The 16,329-nt window shown below is 39.7% G+C and overlaps 1 protein-coding gene across 4 annotated transcripts in view; it reads right to left on the reverse strand.

Moving 5' to 3' along the window:
• Window positions 1-16,329, reverse strand: part of LOC147170284 (uncharacterized) — a 70,889-nt gene that overhangs the window by 38,286 nt on the left and 16,274 nt on the right. For all 4 annotated transcript variants that reach the window (XM_086081984.1, XM_086081985.1, XM_086081986.1 and 1 more), the window contains exons 2-5: window positions 15,297-16,329; window positions 14,770-15,213; window positions 10,589-10,802; window positions 3,060-3,281 (exon numbers count right to left, since the gene is read on the reverse strand). The exon at window positions 15,297-16,329 is cut by the window's right edge and continues 301 nt beyond it. In XM_086081984.1, the coding sequence (XP_085938110.1) occupies window positions 3,060-3,281; window positions 10,589-10,802; window positions 14,770-15,213; window positions 15,297-16,329 (1,913 nt within the window). The remainder of the gene's footprint in view (window positions 1-3,059; window positions 3,282-10,588; window positions 10,803-14,769; window positions 15,214-15,296) is intronic.

The raw sequence follows: 16,329 nt of genomic DNA on the forward strand, positions 1-16,329 counted from the left end.
TTTTTGTGCCAGGGCAAATCTAGTTTACAGTGATTAGGGCTCAGTTGGGCATTCAGGCAAACAGAGCTGCCATAACCCTGGCATATCAATTTGGTGACAAAAAGTAGACTACATTTTAGACTTGCAAAAATCTGTTGATTTTGGTGGGTTTGGTCAAAAGATCAGACAGATGTGTTGCCCGGCGTGCCGGTGTGTGATGGATGTAATTTTATTTCATTCATACAATAAATATGACAACAGCATAGGACAATCTTTCAGAATTATTGTAGAAACCAATTAATTGAACAAACTATTATAATTAATCTTCTTAAAAATATTTTAACGGCCCCCAATAGTTGTGCCATGAAGTCAGGCCACACAACTATTGGGAGCCACAGGTGCAAGGTCGCAAATGTTCTCTTGTATCTGTGCTAGTTTAGCAAAACACCAAAAGAAAGAAAACTTCACCGTGAAGTTCTTGCGCTGGGCCTGAAAATAGCAGAGGTGGGCAATTTTCAGAATTTTGCTGGTCTATCGTTCATCATTCGTCAGCACGCTGGGCATCCTTTCATCATTGCCTGCCTGTAATTTTTTTACGTCAGACCAAAGTGTAATCGTCTGTCCCGTCAGACCGTCATTTTATTTTAACCACACTTCTGTTTCACTTCGTCACCACTATTTTAGGACTGACAGAACGAGGTGGGCATTCCATCAGTCCGTCATTCGTCAGCAAAAAACGGGCGTCCGCCAGTGATGAACTGAGAAGTCTGACGGTACTTGAAGCGGTTAGTGATCATTACACTGACAGACAAAAAAACACTTCTGTCAGTGACTAGTCTGTCATTTATTTAAAGTTTCTCCTTATTTGATAGCAAAACAGGCCTCCGTCATTGACTGACTGACAGACAGTCCATCAGTACTGACGGAATACCCACTTCTGGAAAATAGTTTGTTGTTGTTTAAAAACAACCATCTCAAAGCAGAAAGTTGACATTTTCAAGCTGGGAAAGCTTTTCAGCTTTAACAATTGTTTGGCACGTCATTTGAGCAACTTTTATGTAGTACTACTTGAAATCATAGTTTAATTATGGAAATATGAGGAGACATTTCTTGCATTTCCTAGAAAGGATGCAGGTGTTGCCCCAAATTACACCTATCCATCAATTTTGCACTCACGTTTAACCTTTTTCTTTTTAAATAAATCAGTCACATGTAGTGCCAGGAATATATTGTGTATCTTAGATTTATTACCACTTTGTGTCCAAGTTGGTTAAGTAGCTTCAACTCACGAGTTATGTGTATTGGATAACCCACCTTCATACTTATAAATTATACAACACAACCACAAAGACAAATTAAATCATTTGTTCCCAAAAACCTATAAATACATTCTATTTAAAATATTATCAGTGTCCCAAAAACGCATTTATACGTTAATTTTTTGTTTGTTTTTTTATGCTAGAGCATAGGTGTCAAACTGCGGTCCTCGAGGGCCGCAGTCCTGCAGGTTTTGGACGTTTCCCTCTTCCAACACAAGCTGATTCCAATCAGCAGGATCATTATCAGGCATATGCAGAGCTTGCTGATGAGCTGATCATATATCAGCTGTGTTGGAGAACGGAAACATCCAAAACCTGCAAGACTGCGGCCCTCCAGGACCGGAGTTTGACACCTATGTGCTAGAGCATACAGAAGGCTTTGATGCAGCCTCTGAACTGAAGAGAACGCTTGAAGAAATGGTAGTTATTACAAAAACGGCCAGCAGGTGGCAGCAGAGTGTAAGAGATCAACCAGGGCCATGTTGCTACAAGCTCTTTTCCCCACAGTTTTAAACAGATTCGTGAATAATGATGAAATTTAGCCATATTCTAATGCTAATTTTTGAAAAACTATAGTTTTTTCCTGATGAAAGAAGAGACTCTGATCTTTCTTTTGGTAGGTTCCTTGTTTTTATAGCAATATAACACAATATTCTGTGGGCCTTGCAAAATCAGTCAAAATCCAGTAAAACAGCTGGGAGCGAAGGGGGTTTGCTTCAGTGAAAATGGTTGAGAGTGAATGAGTTAAAGACTGTATTTTTTTATTATTATTCTTTGATTAATTTATACCTACGATTTGATTACAACTCAATATTTTCAATGTTTTTCAGCTCAGGAAAAAAGATTTGTTGATGAGATTACTTCTAGTGGACATGTTTTGTTAACGTTCACCATTTTGTGCCACCATTAAGTTTACAAAAATTTATATCAAAGCCTGACATAGTGAAAAAATCATTTGGTTTGCATGTAATTGGTTTACAGGCAGCATGTTCCAAAGATTTCCCACTTGGCAGCTAATTAAGTGATTGTTTAATTACCAGATCAAACTTTCCCAGAAATATGAATATTCAAAAGTCTCAATTCATCCACTGCACGACAAGTTTGACATTCCAGCCCTCTGGGGCTGACATTCCTAGCATCAAAAAGTAAAGACAACTCTAACAGGACAAAAACAAATTAAACTTGAACTAAATTCCTTGAAAATAAATTTGGGTAAGTAATAACAAAAGCTATGTAATTAGGCAACATTTGTTAATGTTGCCTTGTGATTCTTAATATTTCTTTTCAGCTTTCTTTTTTTTTTCTTTGGCATGTATAAAAGATTTGGAGACAAAGCCCGTACACATGATTGTTATCGTGGCACCACTTTTTAAATGCCAGGATTGCGTGAGTCGAACACATCCAAAATTGTAATACTTGATGGTGGACTTGCTTGTTTGGCTCTCAAAATAAGAATGAGACTGTGTACGTACTTGGTGTTAATATGGTGTACAATTCTTGTACGTAACAGTAGTGCGAATTAATGAAATGTTGAGAACACGATCAAAACCTGTTGGCAGATACTGCTCCACTATGCTCCTGAAAATGGTTAACAGTTCCCTCACATGTGTCTGTGTTCTCTATATCCTGACCAGATGTGCCCTTTAACCTCAACAGAGGAAGACAGAGTGTACACTCAGGCGCACAAAAACACAGAGCACAACCCACAACAAACACACAAACTCAGGAAACTGGAAGTGGTGAACTGCATCACTAGCTCACCTTTGCTTGTAGGTCCGCTATTCTCATTGCTTCCCAGCCATGACAAAGTAAGGCTTGAAGGTAATCCTTTAACAGGAAGCTTGGATGCAGCATTTAAAACTGGTCGCCCGCACACCACAGAGGCTGGTTGGAGACCCGCTGTAGATTTGGAGTTGGAATTTGAAAAGCCAGACACCGTTGGTGAAGCCGGCTGCTCTGGTGTGGCGCGAGGTTTGGAGACACCTGAAAATAGGTTAGGAGCTCACTCACTTTTAATGGCAACAAACAGATTTATGAAACACGTTTACATTCGGATGGTACTTTGACAGCAGATTAACACAAACAAGTTTACACTTTAATAGTAACAATATGTCGGCTTTTCCTGCAACTTGTACTACTAGAGTTTATGGTAGTGAATGCAATGGCTCTTTGAAGCAAACAACAGGAGCTTTCAGGCACCACTTTCTTTTCTTTCTCTTCCCCTTCTCTCTCTCTCTCTCTTTGACTGCACGTGCATATGTTGCTGGTCTCTGTTCTGCACTAAGCAGATGGGGGAGGGGCAGTAGTAAGTGTACATCTACCCCCCTCCCAAACCAGAGAACAGAACAGGGAGGGAGACATGAGAGAAAGAGAGTAAGGGCCACTAAGAGGGACAACACAAAAACTGGAAAGGAAAGTTAATTTGTGAAAATTGTCAAATGATATTGTCAAAACGAAGCCAGAGTGAAGAGAGTGCAAGAACAAATTTTTTTAAACGAGCTGGCTCCATAAACAATCTGCACCTCCACTATGCAAATGTGCAACGAGAAGAAAAAAAAGAGCATAAAATTATCCTGATATGAAGGTGTCAGTAATGCCAACGTTGTTCCCCTCTGAGCGAATCTTCTCTAAGGTTGATACCGTAGATCATTTCCAACAGAAGAAAATGGATCTGACCTTCTTATACATAGCGTCTCTCAATGCCAATCTTAATTAAAGAATTGCATAATATTTGTAGTAAAATTTGTAATCGAAATTAGCAACAACAAACTAATTCAAAAGAGACACTCGGGAGTCAAAGAAATATGTGTGTCTTTAGTGAGCTGATTCGCTCTCCGTTTCTAAACACTTGAGTACGTTTGTCAATAAAAGCCCGTGTATAACACTTTCTATTCAATTCCAACATTTATTATGTACAGTTGCATTTAATGGTATTTCTGCGTTGCATGTTTACAACTGATCCACATACAATTCAAATCTCTCCCAGACCTCATAAGAAACGGTGCTGTCTGGGAAAAAAGGGAATCTGTTGACATGCTTTCACCTCAGTTACATTACGTCACATGAACAAGAGACCCTCTGTTGACAAAGGCAGAGCAGCAGTAAAACTTCTTCTAAGTGACTGAGGCCAGCAGGAAACATCTGGCTTTATTCTAAATCAATTCTAATGACACATCAGACCAGAGAAAACAGCTGGATTCTGTTACCTAAGAAATCCTTGTTAAGTAAGAACTGGACCGCGCAAGTCTTTTTCAGTCCAAAGTAGACAGTTAAAAAAAAATCTTATTTTTGTAGTCCACTGGGGCAACAACACTATTGGTCTCAATAGTGCAAGTAAGGTTATGTTTTTGGATGGATGGATGGTAGGGAAAGGTGTTGGTGCTCCTTTAAACATTAAAAATCACCTAAAATGTCAAGAACTTAAATTTCCTTCTGAGTGTCTACTGGAATGTATAGGTGTCAATGTTATTCTTTGTACTAGTATGTCCCTTGCGTTATCTGTATATATAGAAAACCAATACAAGCAGATTTCTATGATCATCTTAAAAAACTGCTCAATTTGTGCGATCACAATAAAGAAATAATTGTACTTGCCGACTTCAACATAAACTGGGACAAAAAGAAATATTGAGGAAAATGTTACTGGCAATGGGCAGCACGGTAGCGTACTGATTAGCACGTTCGCCTTACAGTTCTGAGGTGCAGGGTTTGATTCTGGCTCTGGCCTCCCTGTGTGGCGTTTGCATGTTCTTCCTGTGCCTGTGTGGGTTCACTCCGGGTACTTCAGTTTTCTCCCACATTCTAAAAGCATCCACGGTAGGCCAGCTGAACACCGCAAATTGTCCGTAGGTGTGATTGTATGTGTGAATGGTTGTTCGTCTATCTGTGCCCTGCCATTGGCTGGCGACCAATTCTACCTACATTGACTACTAGGATAGGCTCCAGCATCCCCGCGACCCTGGTGAGGATAAGCGGTTCAGAAAATGGATGGATGGATTACTGACCATTGCAGCTTAATCCATTTTATAGATAAGACAACCCAAATGACTAACCAATCAAAAACTAAAATTGATATTGTGTTTACTAATAGACCAGAAATAATCACCCACATCTATAATTTTCCAACCGGAATATCTGACCACAACACAATTTTCTTCCATAGAAAACTTTCCCAAAAACGATTCCAAAACGCACTGCAGAACCCTTTGAATAGTAGGCCAATAACCCCCCCTCCAAATAATAAAATAAATAAATAAAATAAAGATGCATCAAATGAGAACTTGATTGGAAGACCATGTTTTTCTTCAGAAGGTCAAGATTTTTGTATTTCTCAAGAAAAATTGGGTCCACAAAGGAAAACATGTTTTCATGGTTGACTCCAGATGCATACAACTGATTAAAAATAGGAACCATCTCCTGAAAGTTTCATTAAAATCAGGTTTGGCTGTAGACAGAATACAGTTGTTCGTATAATGCGTAGGGATAAGGCAAATGTAAACTAAACTGGGAATGCAAAAGGTAAAAGTAAAAAAATGGAGCAGTATAAACAAACTTACTGGCAAAACTGAAATGGAAGTCGCCAACTTCCTGCTATAAAGTAATTTTAGCCTTGTTTCTACTCTACATTTAGCCCCGTCTCCACCAACAAATCTACTCTACTCTACTCGCTTTTTCTGGTACCTGCTCCTTTGCGGTTCTAAAAAAAGTAGCCCAGTTCCAAAACGTGACGTAATTATTTTGGAGGCCAATGATTGGTGCGAGACATGTCGTCATCAATGTGCAGCTGCACAAACCACCACCTCGGGAAAACAGATGCCATTAACAACGAAAAGAGGACAACAATCAACAAACAGATTAATGCTTGGACTTTTGAGGAGGTGCAAACATTTTGAACATTATTGAATGCAGTCTTCTGATTGCTGCAAAATAAATTTGATGTCTTCAGGCAGAAATAAACAGGCACAAACCAAGCAGCGGGTACAAAAAAAAACATATGCACTCTCCATTGTTTTTGCTTGTGTGTGCAGTGCATGCTAGCTGCGGTCGCTTTAGCATGACATCACTGGCGAGGAGGGGCAGTGGAGACGCACTGCTTTTTGATGTAGAGTAGGGTAGATACCGTCGGTGGAAACGAGGCTTAGCCCACCTCTGTGGTTGGTGCCACTGCTCTTGTTAACATGGAAGTAGATAAAGATGTTTAAGCATATGTTTATTTGTATGTTTAAGTTTACAGAATTCATAGAGGTATTTGGAATTGGAGTTAAAAAGATATATTACCAATTCCAGTTAAAGAGTGTAAAACATTGAGTCATTGATTTGATGCTGTCTTCCACTGACTTTTTTCTTTCTAAAGCACTTTGTGTTGTATTTTTAATTGTAATGTACCAGTATATCAAAATCAGGGCAGATTAAAAAGAAAGAAAGAAAGGAAATCATGGCCAAGTGAGTCAAACAACCTTAATAGTATGGAAAATTATGATTTACAATAAATATAGAATTCTATAACTTTTATCTCAGAAAGAAATTCCTGTAAGATTGCTTATTTTTTTCTAATGTGAGTAATTGTGAAGACTTGGAGATGTTCTGCTTGGCCTTAACTGCTCTTAAGGACTATTTCTTCAAAATCAAAGGCAAAATTTGCTGAATAAATAATTGAATACAGTTCTGACAAAATGGTGGGGGGTAAAAATCAGGGTTGATTTTGTTCCAAACAAAATGTGTGTATGCAATGGCAAATTATGAGGAAGAACAGTAATAAATGTTTGCAGTACTGCGCTGTAATAGTAAGTGCCTGCGACGCTAAGAAAATACTGATACCCATAAGTTTGTTGACGTAATACTGCGACTGTAAATCTGGTGGTGTGTCATTACAATGAGCGGTTACTTTTGCATCATGAATATTTATTCCATTAATCATCACTGTATATCTCTTAGTAAATGAGGTAACCATGCACTTTGAGTACCTGAAAGCAAAAAAGCGATATACAGTATACTCCTAGCAAAAAGTAAAGCAAAGTTGCATTTTGCATCTGCCGTCTGTACATGCCACTCGCTCCATCTTATGAAGCCCACAAATAGTTCACAAGAGGGAAAAAACAATATGGTGCAATCAGAAGCAAATAGGAAGCCTGTATAAACATACTTTTTAGTTTAGTTTATTCACCATATCTGTTTACAGTGCATACACAAGGATGGCTCAATAAAGTCATGGACTTATTTTCATTGGGGTCATTGGTCATAACATAGAACACATAAAACACAAACATATAGAAATGGACTATATGCCATGGAGGAGGCGTGACTTCCGACTTCCGGGGTTTCACCTATCAACTTTGTTTCCATTTCCAGTTTGCGATGTGTGGGCCGAGTCCCAGTACTTGCGTTTCCGCCTTTGTGCCCCTTGGTTGCGCGTTCCCGTCGACAGGTGCGAGGCTGCGAGTGTGTAGTGTCTGTCTCAGTGTCCGAAGCATTTCAGATAGCCGAGACGCCCTCCCGTGCGGTTGGGAGGCGCAGGGGTGAGGGTGCGAGTGTTGGAACGCAAACCCGGAAATCGGAAGTTCGTGGCATCTACCCCATAAGGGCTGGGTTTAAAAATATATATATATTTGAATAATCAATATTGAATCACTTTTCCTTTTCAAGCCTGATATTGATTCATAAAACCATGAATATATTATATTAAGATATCTTTTTCCCATAAATTCATAGGAAAATAGAATTTTATGGGCCGATTTTTTTTTGTATTTTATTGTTTTGTTGAAATGTACTGTTCACATGAATTTAAAATTATTTTCTTACATTAATGAAATACCTGACTTATTGCACTTTAAGGTAATTCTGAAAATGTTTGATTCGTATGTACAATTATTGAATTAGAAGTATGAAAATATTTTCAGCTCATCCTTGTTGACGTCAATGTTTGCGTAACACTTGTGATTATAACACATGTTACTTTCATTATTAAACTAAATAATTTAACCAGTTCCTGCCTCCGCAAAATTTTATTTTTTAATTTAATGTTTGTGGAGTTTGTATCATGTCCTTGATATTTGAAAATAATTTATGTTCAATAATTAATCAATATCGGACTGAATTGAAGTGAATAGAATCAAATCAGGAAATATCAAAATCAAATAGATCTGAACTCTTGTGAATTGAAATCAATTGAGGAAATTAGAATCGATACCCAGCCCCAATAAAAATAAAATGACATGCTAATATTAATAAAACCTAACCTAACTATATTCTTAGACTTTGGCCAACAGACATTTCCTTTCTTTTAATTAGAAACTGTGTGGGTTTGTAATCCTTTGTAGGCAAATGAGCATTACCTCACTTTGGTTCTACACCTCAGAAGGAGCAGACTGCCAACTGGATCTGGTCCTATGGTTGTGTGAATCCATAACGCTGAAGAAATAGCAGCGTAGGTATGCTGGGGCCCTGTTGTTAACTATTTTGTGTACCACATTGAGCCTCAAATGGAAGCCACTTGAGCTCTTGGAAGTTCCTTCTTCCAAAATGGTCACACTAACCAGCTAATGTTGGGACACCTGCAATTTAATGAAGCTGACAGACCTGCATGGCCATGCTATATAATCTATGTGTCATTTACACACATATCTCATCTCATATTTCATCGTATGATGTTAGATCACCTCTACCATGCAGAAAAGTAAAATGGGTGGATTTTGTAAGTCCTGAAGTAAATTTGGCCGTTGGAAGATGAGCCTGATGTTGTTTTTCACTCTTAAAAGGATACTTGACTCATTTAGCCATTTTCAGCAATAAGAAGTTAATATTTTGTCTAGAATTAATTTGATAACTTCTTTAGTTTTTCTTTAAAAACACATTTTGCCACACGCTGAAATAGACAACACGTTTGCTCAGGGCTCAGGTAACGATCAATTACAGCTCACCTATTTTCTGGGTTTGGTCACGTGACATTTGCAAACTGAGCCATGATTGGTCGTTACCTGAGCACCCTTTGATGTCATTTTCAGTCGCTACCAAGTGGTTTTGAAAAGTATTAATTGTACATGAAAATAATTAAGTTAGCAAATGAATTCTATAAAAACATGAACTTTTTATCGCTGAAAAATCATTAAATGAGTATCCTTTTAACAGATGGTGGAATCTAGGATATGATATTGTTGCTGGCCGTTGGCGGAGCTCCAGCGAACCAGGAGAAGCCGGGCGTTGGAGTTGCCCAGGCAGGGGGGCCTCCTCCACTAGCAAACCTCTATGAGCAGCAGGGCCCGTCAGCTGCGCCAAAAAGTCCCACGGAACCACACGCGGGGGACCAGGGGTCGAAATTCCCCCATTGATAATGTTAAAATAGGAAATTAAACCAACCCTAGTGACCATACACGTTGTTGTTTTCATTTTTATATAGTTAAAATAGATTTGTAATGAAGTTATCTCATCTCTCACTCCAACACATGAAGAGTGTTCACATACACACAAAATAATCTTTTGATGGAAATCTTAAGTCTGTCAAGCGGCAGTGGTTTCTTCCTGTGGCTTAGCAAGGCCTGGACAGACGAGCCATTGTCTATCAGAATATGAGCTCGATGAAAAAATAAGTTTAATTTCACAGATGCACGACTTAAGCATTTCCCACAATGTAAATAACAGCCTACAGAAAAAGTTATCATGGCAAACAAGGGCCACGTTACACACACAAGAGTGGAATTACAGGCTACGGGACACCAAGCAGGGGACATAGTGCTTAAGTTGAGAGTCACAGTGTCTCATCTCATCACTTACACTATGTTTACAAATACAGATAGCTTGAAGCATTAACGAAAAGAAGGATGAGGATAGCGGGGACAAAATCAATGGATCAACAAATTTGTTCTTACAAGCTGTTTGATGTATACATCTGAGAAACAACCAACAAGTAACAGTGTAAATGCCGACAGAGACGTAACACTGATGCTTAAATATTACAGCAAGAGGATATCGTGTTTCTGTTTATATTGTAGGTGCCGTCTGTCACCGTCAGTCGGCATCTTGTGTCACGTGTTGAAAGAGTGCAGTTATTACACACGCTGCAAGGTCCAGGCAGCAAAACAATGTGTATGGCTGTGTGCTTTAGTGGTATGTGGATTGGAAGGTATTTTAACTGTCAGCTCCACTGTGTCAGACTGCTCATTTCCTGAACCTGCTCCAGAGAGGAACTTGAATTTTTCTTCCATTACACACACATGCACACAGCTAAAAAGTATTGTATGACTAGCGTGCTGTTGTGGTTCTGATTCCAGGTTTCAAATAGCTTAAATTTGACTCACCGTGGCTCTGACTTTGAATGTGTCTCACTCTCATTGGAGATCCATCCCAGGCACTCTGACCAACTTCTTTCAACATATGTCCATTAGTCTGGCTTTGCCGGATCCTGGGGCCCTCTGGTCCTGGGGGTCCAGTCCCTGGAGGTGGAATTAGTCCCTTATCCACTCGAATGCTTTTCCCTGGCTGCCTTGCAGTGGGCCCCAATTTGGAGACTTTCTGCAGGAAGAGTTTATGCTTAGTGACAGAATTCCAGCCAAGGGGCCCGAGCTCAGAGCTGTGCACTGAAACCATAGTGTTAGCCATTCCCTGCTCACAGTCAGAAATGAGGACTGAGAGAAGAGCCAAGGGAGGCAGTGAAGGAGCAGAGGGGAGGAGTGAGGGAGAGTGTGTGTGTAAAGTGAGTAAAGGACGAGGAAAAAGAGGAGGAAAAGTGGAAGCAGGGAACAAACACAAGAGGGGTGCAAAAAAAATCTCATTGCGTTAAACGTCCAGGCTCTGACTTTTTCTGACTTCGTCTGATTTTTCTCTCAATCATAAGTCAAGCATTCCATGTTCCACACCACGATTACTCTACAAACACCAGCACACATGGAGTGAGTTTGTGGATGAAGGGTTGGTGTGTGTGTGTGTGTGTGCGTGCGTGCGTGAGTATTGTTCCTACTTATGATTGCTCAATTGTTAGTGACAACAAAATGGATAGGGACCAATTTCTGTCAAAATGAATACTTCTCTAAAATCCCTTTCAGATAAGAAAAGTCTTTAAAAAAACATACAGAAAAAACAAACCTTGTGACAATGTAGGACACAATTTCTGATTTGTTCATTCAAAATCGTCATTGTCGCAAAGATTACCTAATCTCTCCTCACCACAATTTCACATCAACTAAGGGTGTATTCAGACCAGAAAAGTCCTTTAGTCCGCTTGTTTGGTCGGGACCAAAAGCGGACTTTATTTTTTGTCGTTTGGTGTGGTTCATATTCACACTGTGCTTTTTGCAAGTGGACTATATTGCGCAATCACATCGACCCGCGTGACGATCTGTGCTCCCATTGGACAAAAATAACGAGGGCTGAAGGCATAACCAAACCCGGAAACAGAGGAAAACATGAAAATCCGACGTGCTGCATTGCTGCTCTGCATATTTGTGGCGTTATTAGATGCAAGATATTTGCGAGCATCAAAAGTAGCTCATTCAACAGAGGTTCCACGACGCTGTTTCTAATTTTGAAACGCGTCGTTGATTGCGTGCAGTAACCAGCGGAGCAGTTGCGCTCCGCGTGCCCCGCCCCCACCACAACATGCTGACAGCAGCGTGGTTTAACAGAATACGGATGATTATGAATGAATTTAGCACAATATTCACTACCGGGCAATGTTTCCCCCTGCGATGCTTGGCTACGGTGGCTTGTTAAGCCCAAAAAGGCGCATTAGTCTTGCAGTTGGAGCGGATCAGCCATGGTTTGTATTCAAACTGCGAAGCGAACCGTACTGAGTGCGTTTGGAAGCAAAAAGTGTGTCTCGGTCCGCTTGTTTGGTCCGCACCAGGATTCGTTTGTGTGTATTTAGACCTGCACAAAAGGTCCGGATCAGCATGGGAAAAGAACTCTGGTCCGTTTAAAGCGGACATAACAGTGCAGGTCTGAATACACCCTTACACAAAGCAAATACATGGGGTGGGAATCTTTGATGATCACGATTCAATTTGATTCACATTTTTGGGTCTGCGATTCGATTCAGAATCGATTTTCGAGTCAGAACTTGTTTTGATTCAAAATGATTTGATTGACAATGATTTCTGCTTTAATTTATAGATGTGCAAAGAATCGTCATGATCTACTCCAGTCTGACCACTGATCTGAATATATGACTGGATAACCGATAGGCTAAGACTTTTGAAGCCGCGAGGCCTCCACATTGCTACTCTCAAGAAACTTTTCTCAGCATACGATCCTATACATTTACAGTATCGAAATTGGAGAACATTTAAAATAGTACTTAGCATGATTTATTACACTTTAAATATGTTAAACATAAACATAGGACACAAAGTAAACATAGGACTTCAGACATTTTACAACTGGCCTTAAATACGTATAAATTATATGCTTAATGATGTTTACAAGAGGAAACTTGTATATTTTTATGAAAGAATTATCACTGTAATTCAAAAAAAGATACCAAATCTAATATTGTGCCTAGGGAACTGAGCGATAAAAGAAAAAGGGGGTCTTTTATTTAATTTATTTTATTTACTGTGCTAATTACCTACGAGCTGTATATGTCTAATCTGTACGTATACCATATAGTTTATACAGTAGTCTGCTCGCGAGATGGGAGGAGCAAGACGGCCGCTCTGTGACCTCAACGGCTTGCACAGGCATTTATGGGTTATCGGCTATCCAGTCATATATTCAGATCAGTGAGTCTGACTCGCTAATGCTAATTAGCGTGCTACTTACGGCACTTTTATCACTTGACTCAACAGAACAGCTATTCATACAAAATGCTTCAAGAATGTATACAGAGAAGCGTCTTAACATTACTCAGGGCATATGATCTTCCTACGCTGCCCAGCCCCCCCCCCCCCCCAACTTTATTGGAATAGCTTGATCGTGACTTTTTACTTCTAATCTCTAATGTGGCTACAATTTAAAAGTGTATCAGAACAAGCGAAACAACACTGCCTGTAAGTGGCCAAATCGTGTACAACATGAACAGCACTCTCAATAAAGGCACACACAAACAAGGGCATGACAGTATAAAATAGTTTAAATAAAATAGATTTTGTAACATTTTAAATCGATTCTGAATCATAATAAAATGAGAATCGCGATCCTTATGAGAATCGATTTTTGGGCACACCCCTAGCAAAGACACACTTCAACACCTACAGTATATGTTTGTAGAGTATAGCTGTTCCTTGATTTATCATGAGCTTTACAAGATATGACCTGTCGCTCAGTCACTTTTTGTGTATTAGACTTGCATGCAATGACTTGATTTAAAAGTGCTCTTCAGACCCTTCGCTGCTCTAGTGAAGTAAAAAAGAATTGAGCAATTAAGATGGAACCTCTTGGTTCATTTCATAAATTGGTTCACAAATTTGGGGGTGTACACAATATGGTTCATGTGCTTCATTTTACTTTGAATCAGCTCTGAGTGTGGCTTCCAAGAAAGAGAAACGTGCAAGTGATTGTACTTTTTGGAATGTGACAAACTCTGCTGTGCACGCCATGGAGAGAAAGTGGAGTGAAAGAAGGCACTCCCTCTGCCACGTCATTTAAAGGCACAACACACAAATGGGTCTGTCTACCTGTAAATGATTATCTGCTGCTTCTAAGACAGTTTTTGAAATACCACAAACAAGCATTATGAGTCTAACCATCAAGACATCAATTGCATGGTAAACCTAACTGAGCTTTGTCATCATGATCCTGAAAGTTAATAATAAAACTCTTGTTACATGGAGTAGCTAGAATCGAGTACATATTTGTCTCATGTATGTACACGTATATAGGTTTGTGTTTGCATACATTACAGCCAAAATGTTTGGAACACACCCTTTGCTGACACAAGCCTTAGGCTCCGTGAGAGACTATGCTCGGGCAAGTTTTAGATATGTCAGGAGATCACATGTTTTTGAAGCATATACCAAAGGCAGCACATGCATGTGTGGAAGTACGTTGAACACACATACATGTGCGCTTTTTGTGGTTCCTGTCAGTTGTATGTACAATTGTACATAGTGTAATGTACATCAAGCAAACCTTGAGTGAACAACAAGCTAATCTGTACAATAGATGTTAAAGTTTTTCATCCAGCCCACAGCTCTAGTTCATACAAATAGACTGAACAATGCTCTAATAATTTAGTTTTTTTTTCTGCTTTGGACAAAGAACTTCAAACTTCTCAAAGCCCACCATGGAGCCAAGAATTGTGGGACAATTATAATGAAAACCACAATGAATATAACCCCACCCAACATACAATTTCCACATGCTCTCACTAATAATATGTTCCAGCTGATGGCAATACAAAACTATTTCACAGTGACTAGAGTATATACATACTCAATAACCTCATCACCAGATCTTTTTCCTGGATTTCATTTGATGAAAAATAACATTAAGTTAAGCACAAGCCTGAATCTGATAAACTCAGATTGATCAAAAAAGGACTTACCCAGGTGTGATTCTTTGATTTGTCCAAATGGGCCAGAGTCAGTTCAGCCTCGCCAGTCTCCTCCCAATAGTCCTCCACACATTCTTCATCATGAGGTAGTGAATTCTGATGCTTGGCCTCGACTACACATTTATCAGACACCTCCTGGACTGAGTGTCTAGGTGTGACCCTGTATTGTTCCTCAGTCACCCCTATGTCAATGTCACTGGTGCAGTGTGATAAAAGTGTTCCACTGAAGGCCGCATTTGGCCTTTTTGACTTTTTTGAGTCACTGGCTGCTCCCCTATGGCTGCTTCTGATGTTAGTGCTCTGTCTTCGGATGGGTTTCAGAACCAGAGCCACTTTGACAGTACCAGCAGGTCTTTGCCTTTTACCACCATGAAGAGCCTTCACGTCCTCCTTTGTATGAGCTGCCTTCTTTTCGGTTTCTGAAACAGATTTATTCTATAACAAATAAATAAGAGAAAAAGGTCAGAACAAGAAATTTGACAACAACAATATACAGTACGGAATCAAAAGCACAGTACCTGGCATGTTATTTTTGCTGGTGACTGGGTTGGTCGTGATTCAACTTTAGCCTTGATTTTTTTAAGGTCCAATTTGGATAGCCTATTTTTGTCACGATTTGATATTTTGGAAGCTCCAGCCAAGGGGACAACTGCATAGTCTGATTTGAGTTTTAGTCTGCTTGGACCGCCGGTTAGTTTGGGGATCAATACATACTTTTCTGTGCAATTAAGTAAATGCGCAATGTCTTTGGCATCTTGGACTAAACCGACTGCAGAGGGAGTACCAGCTAATTTGTGAGTGGTGTCACTAATGTCCTCAGACGTCTTGCAAAGTGTATTCAGCGGACATGTAATCTGTACTTCTTCCAACACTACCTCTAATTTCTGATCGCTCATAGGTTCATTCACATTCATCTGGTGCTCAAGCATCAGTCCAGAGTGTGTACTTAACAGGCTCGGATTAGTTGAGTTTAAGTAGGCTTCGCTGGTTCTCTGCACACCAAAGTCTGAGCTGATTGAAAAATACAAAGCTTCATCATCATCATCATCATCATTATTATTATCATCAGTCACATCATCATCAGCAAGAATTTCTGTTGCTTCGGAGTCTGGTGTTGATGAGCCACATCTTGCTCTTTTTCTGTTATCACAATGAACATGGTCAGCAGTATCGGGCATAAGAGATAGGGGCAGTGCAAGGTTGTCATTGTCTTTCCTGGTTTCACCAGCACTGGCATCAAGGTAAATTGATATAGAGTAATCGTTTGATTCTGAAATCTCATTTGCTGTTTGAATTTTTGCAAAAGCACCATCATCATTTTTGTCCAGCATACTTTGGTCATCTTGCCCCCAACTAGAAATCGCATCCTCTACAATTTTGGTTTCAGTCAATAAAGTAGTTGTCAGGGTGACGTCCGACATGTTATAATCTTGTGGACTGTCAGTATATCCGCTGCTGACGCTGCTCTGACTGCACAACAACTCTGGAGATGATTCCCCCAAACAGGAAGACGAAGGTGAGGAAGTTGAAAAAGCATTTCCATTGTGGTCA

Source organism: Leptonotus elevatus, chromosome 8, assembly GCF_054856555.1.
Source record: "Leptonotus elevatus isolate MCC_2025b chromosome 8, RoL_Lele_1.0, whole genome shotgun sequence".
In the NCBI taxonomy this organism is placed as follows: Eukaryota; Metazoa; Chordata; class Actinopteri; order Syngnathiformes; family Syngnathidae; genus Leptonotus; species Leptonotus elevatus.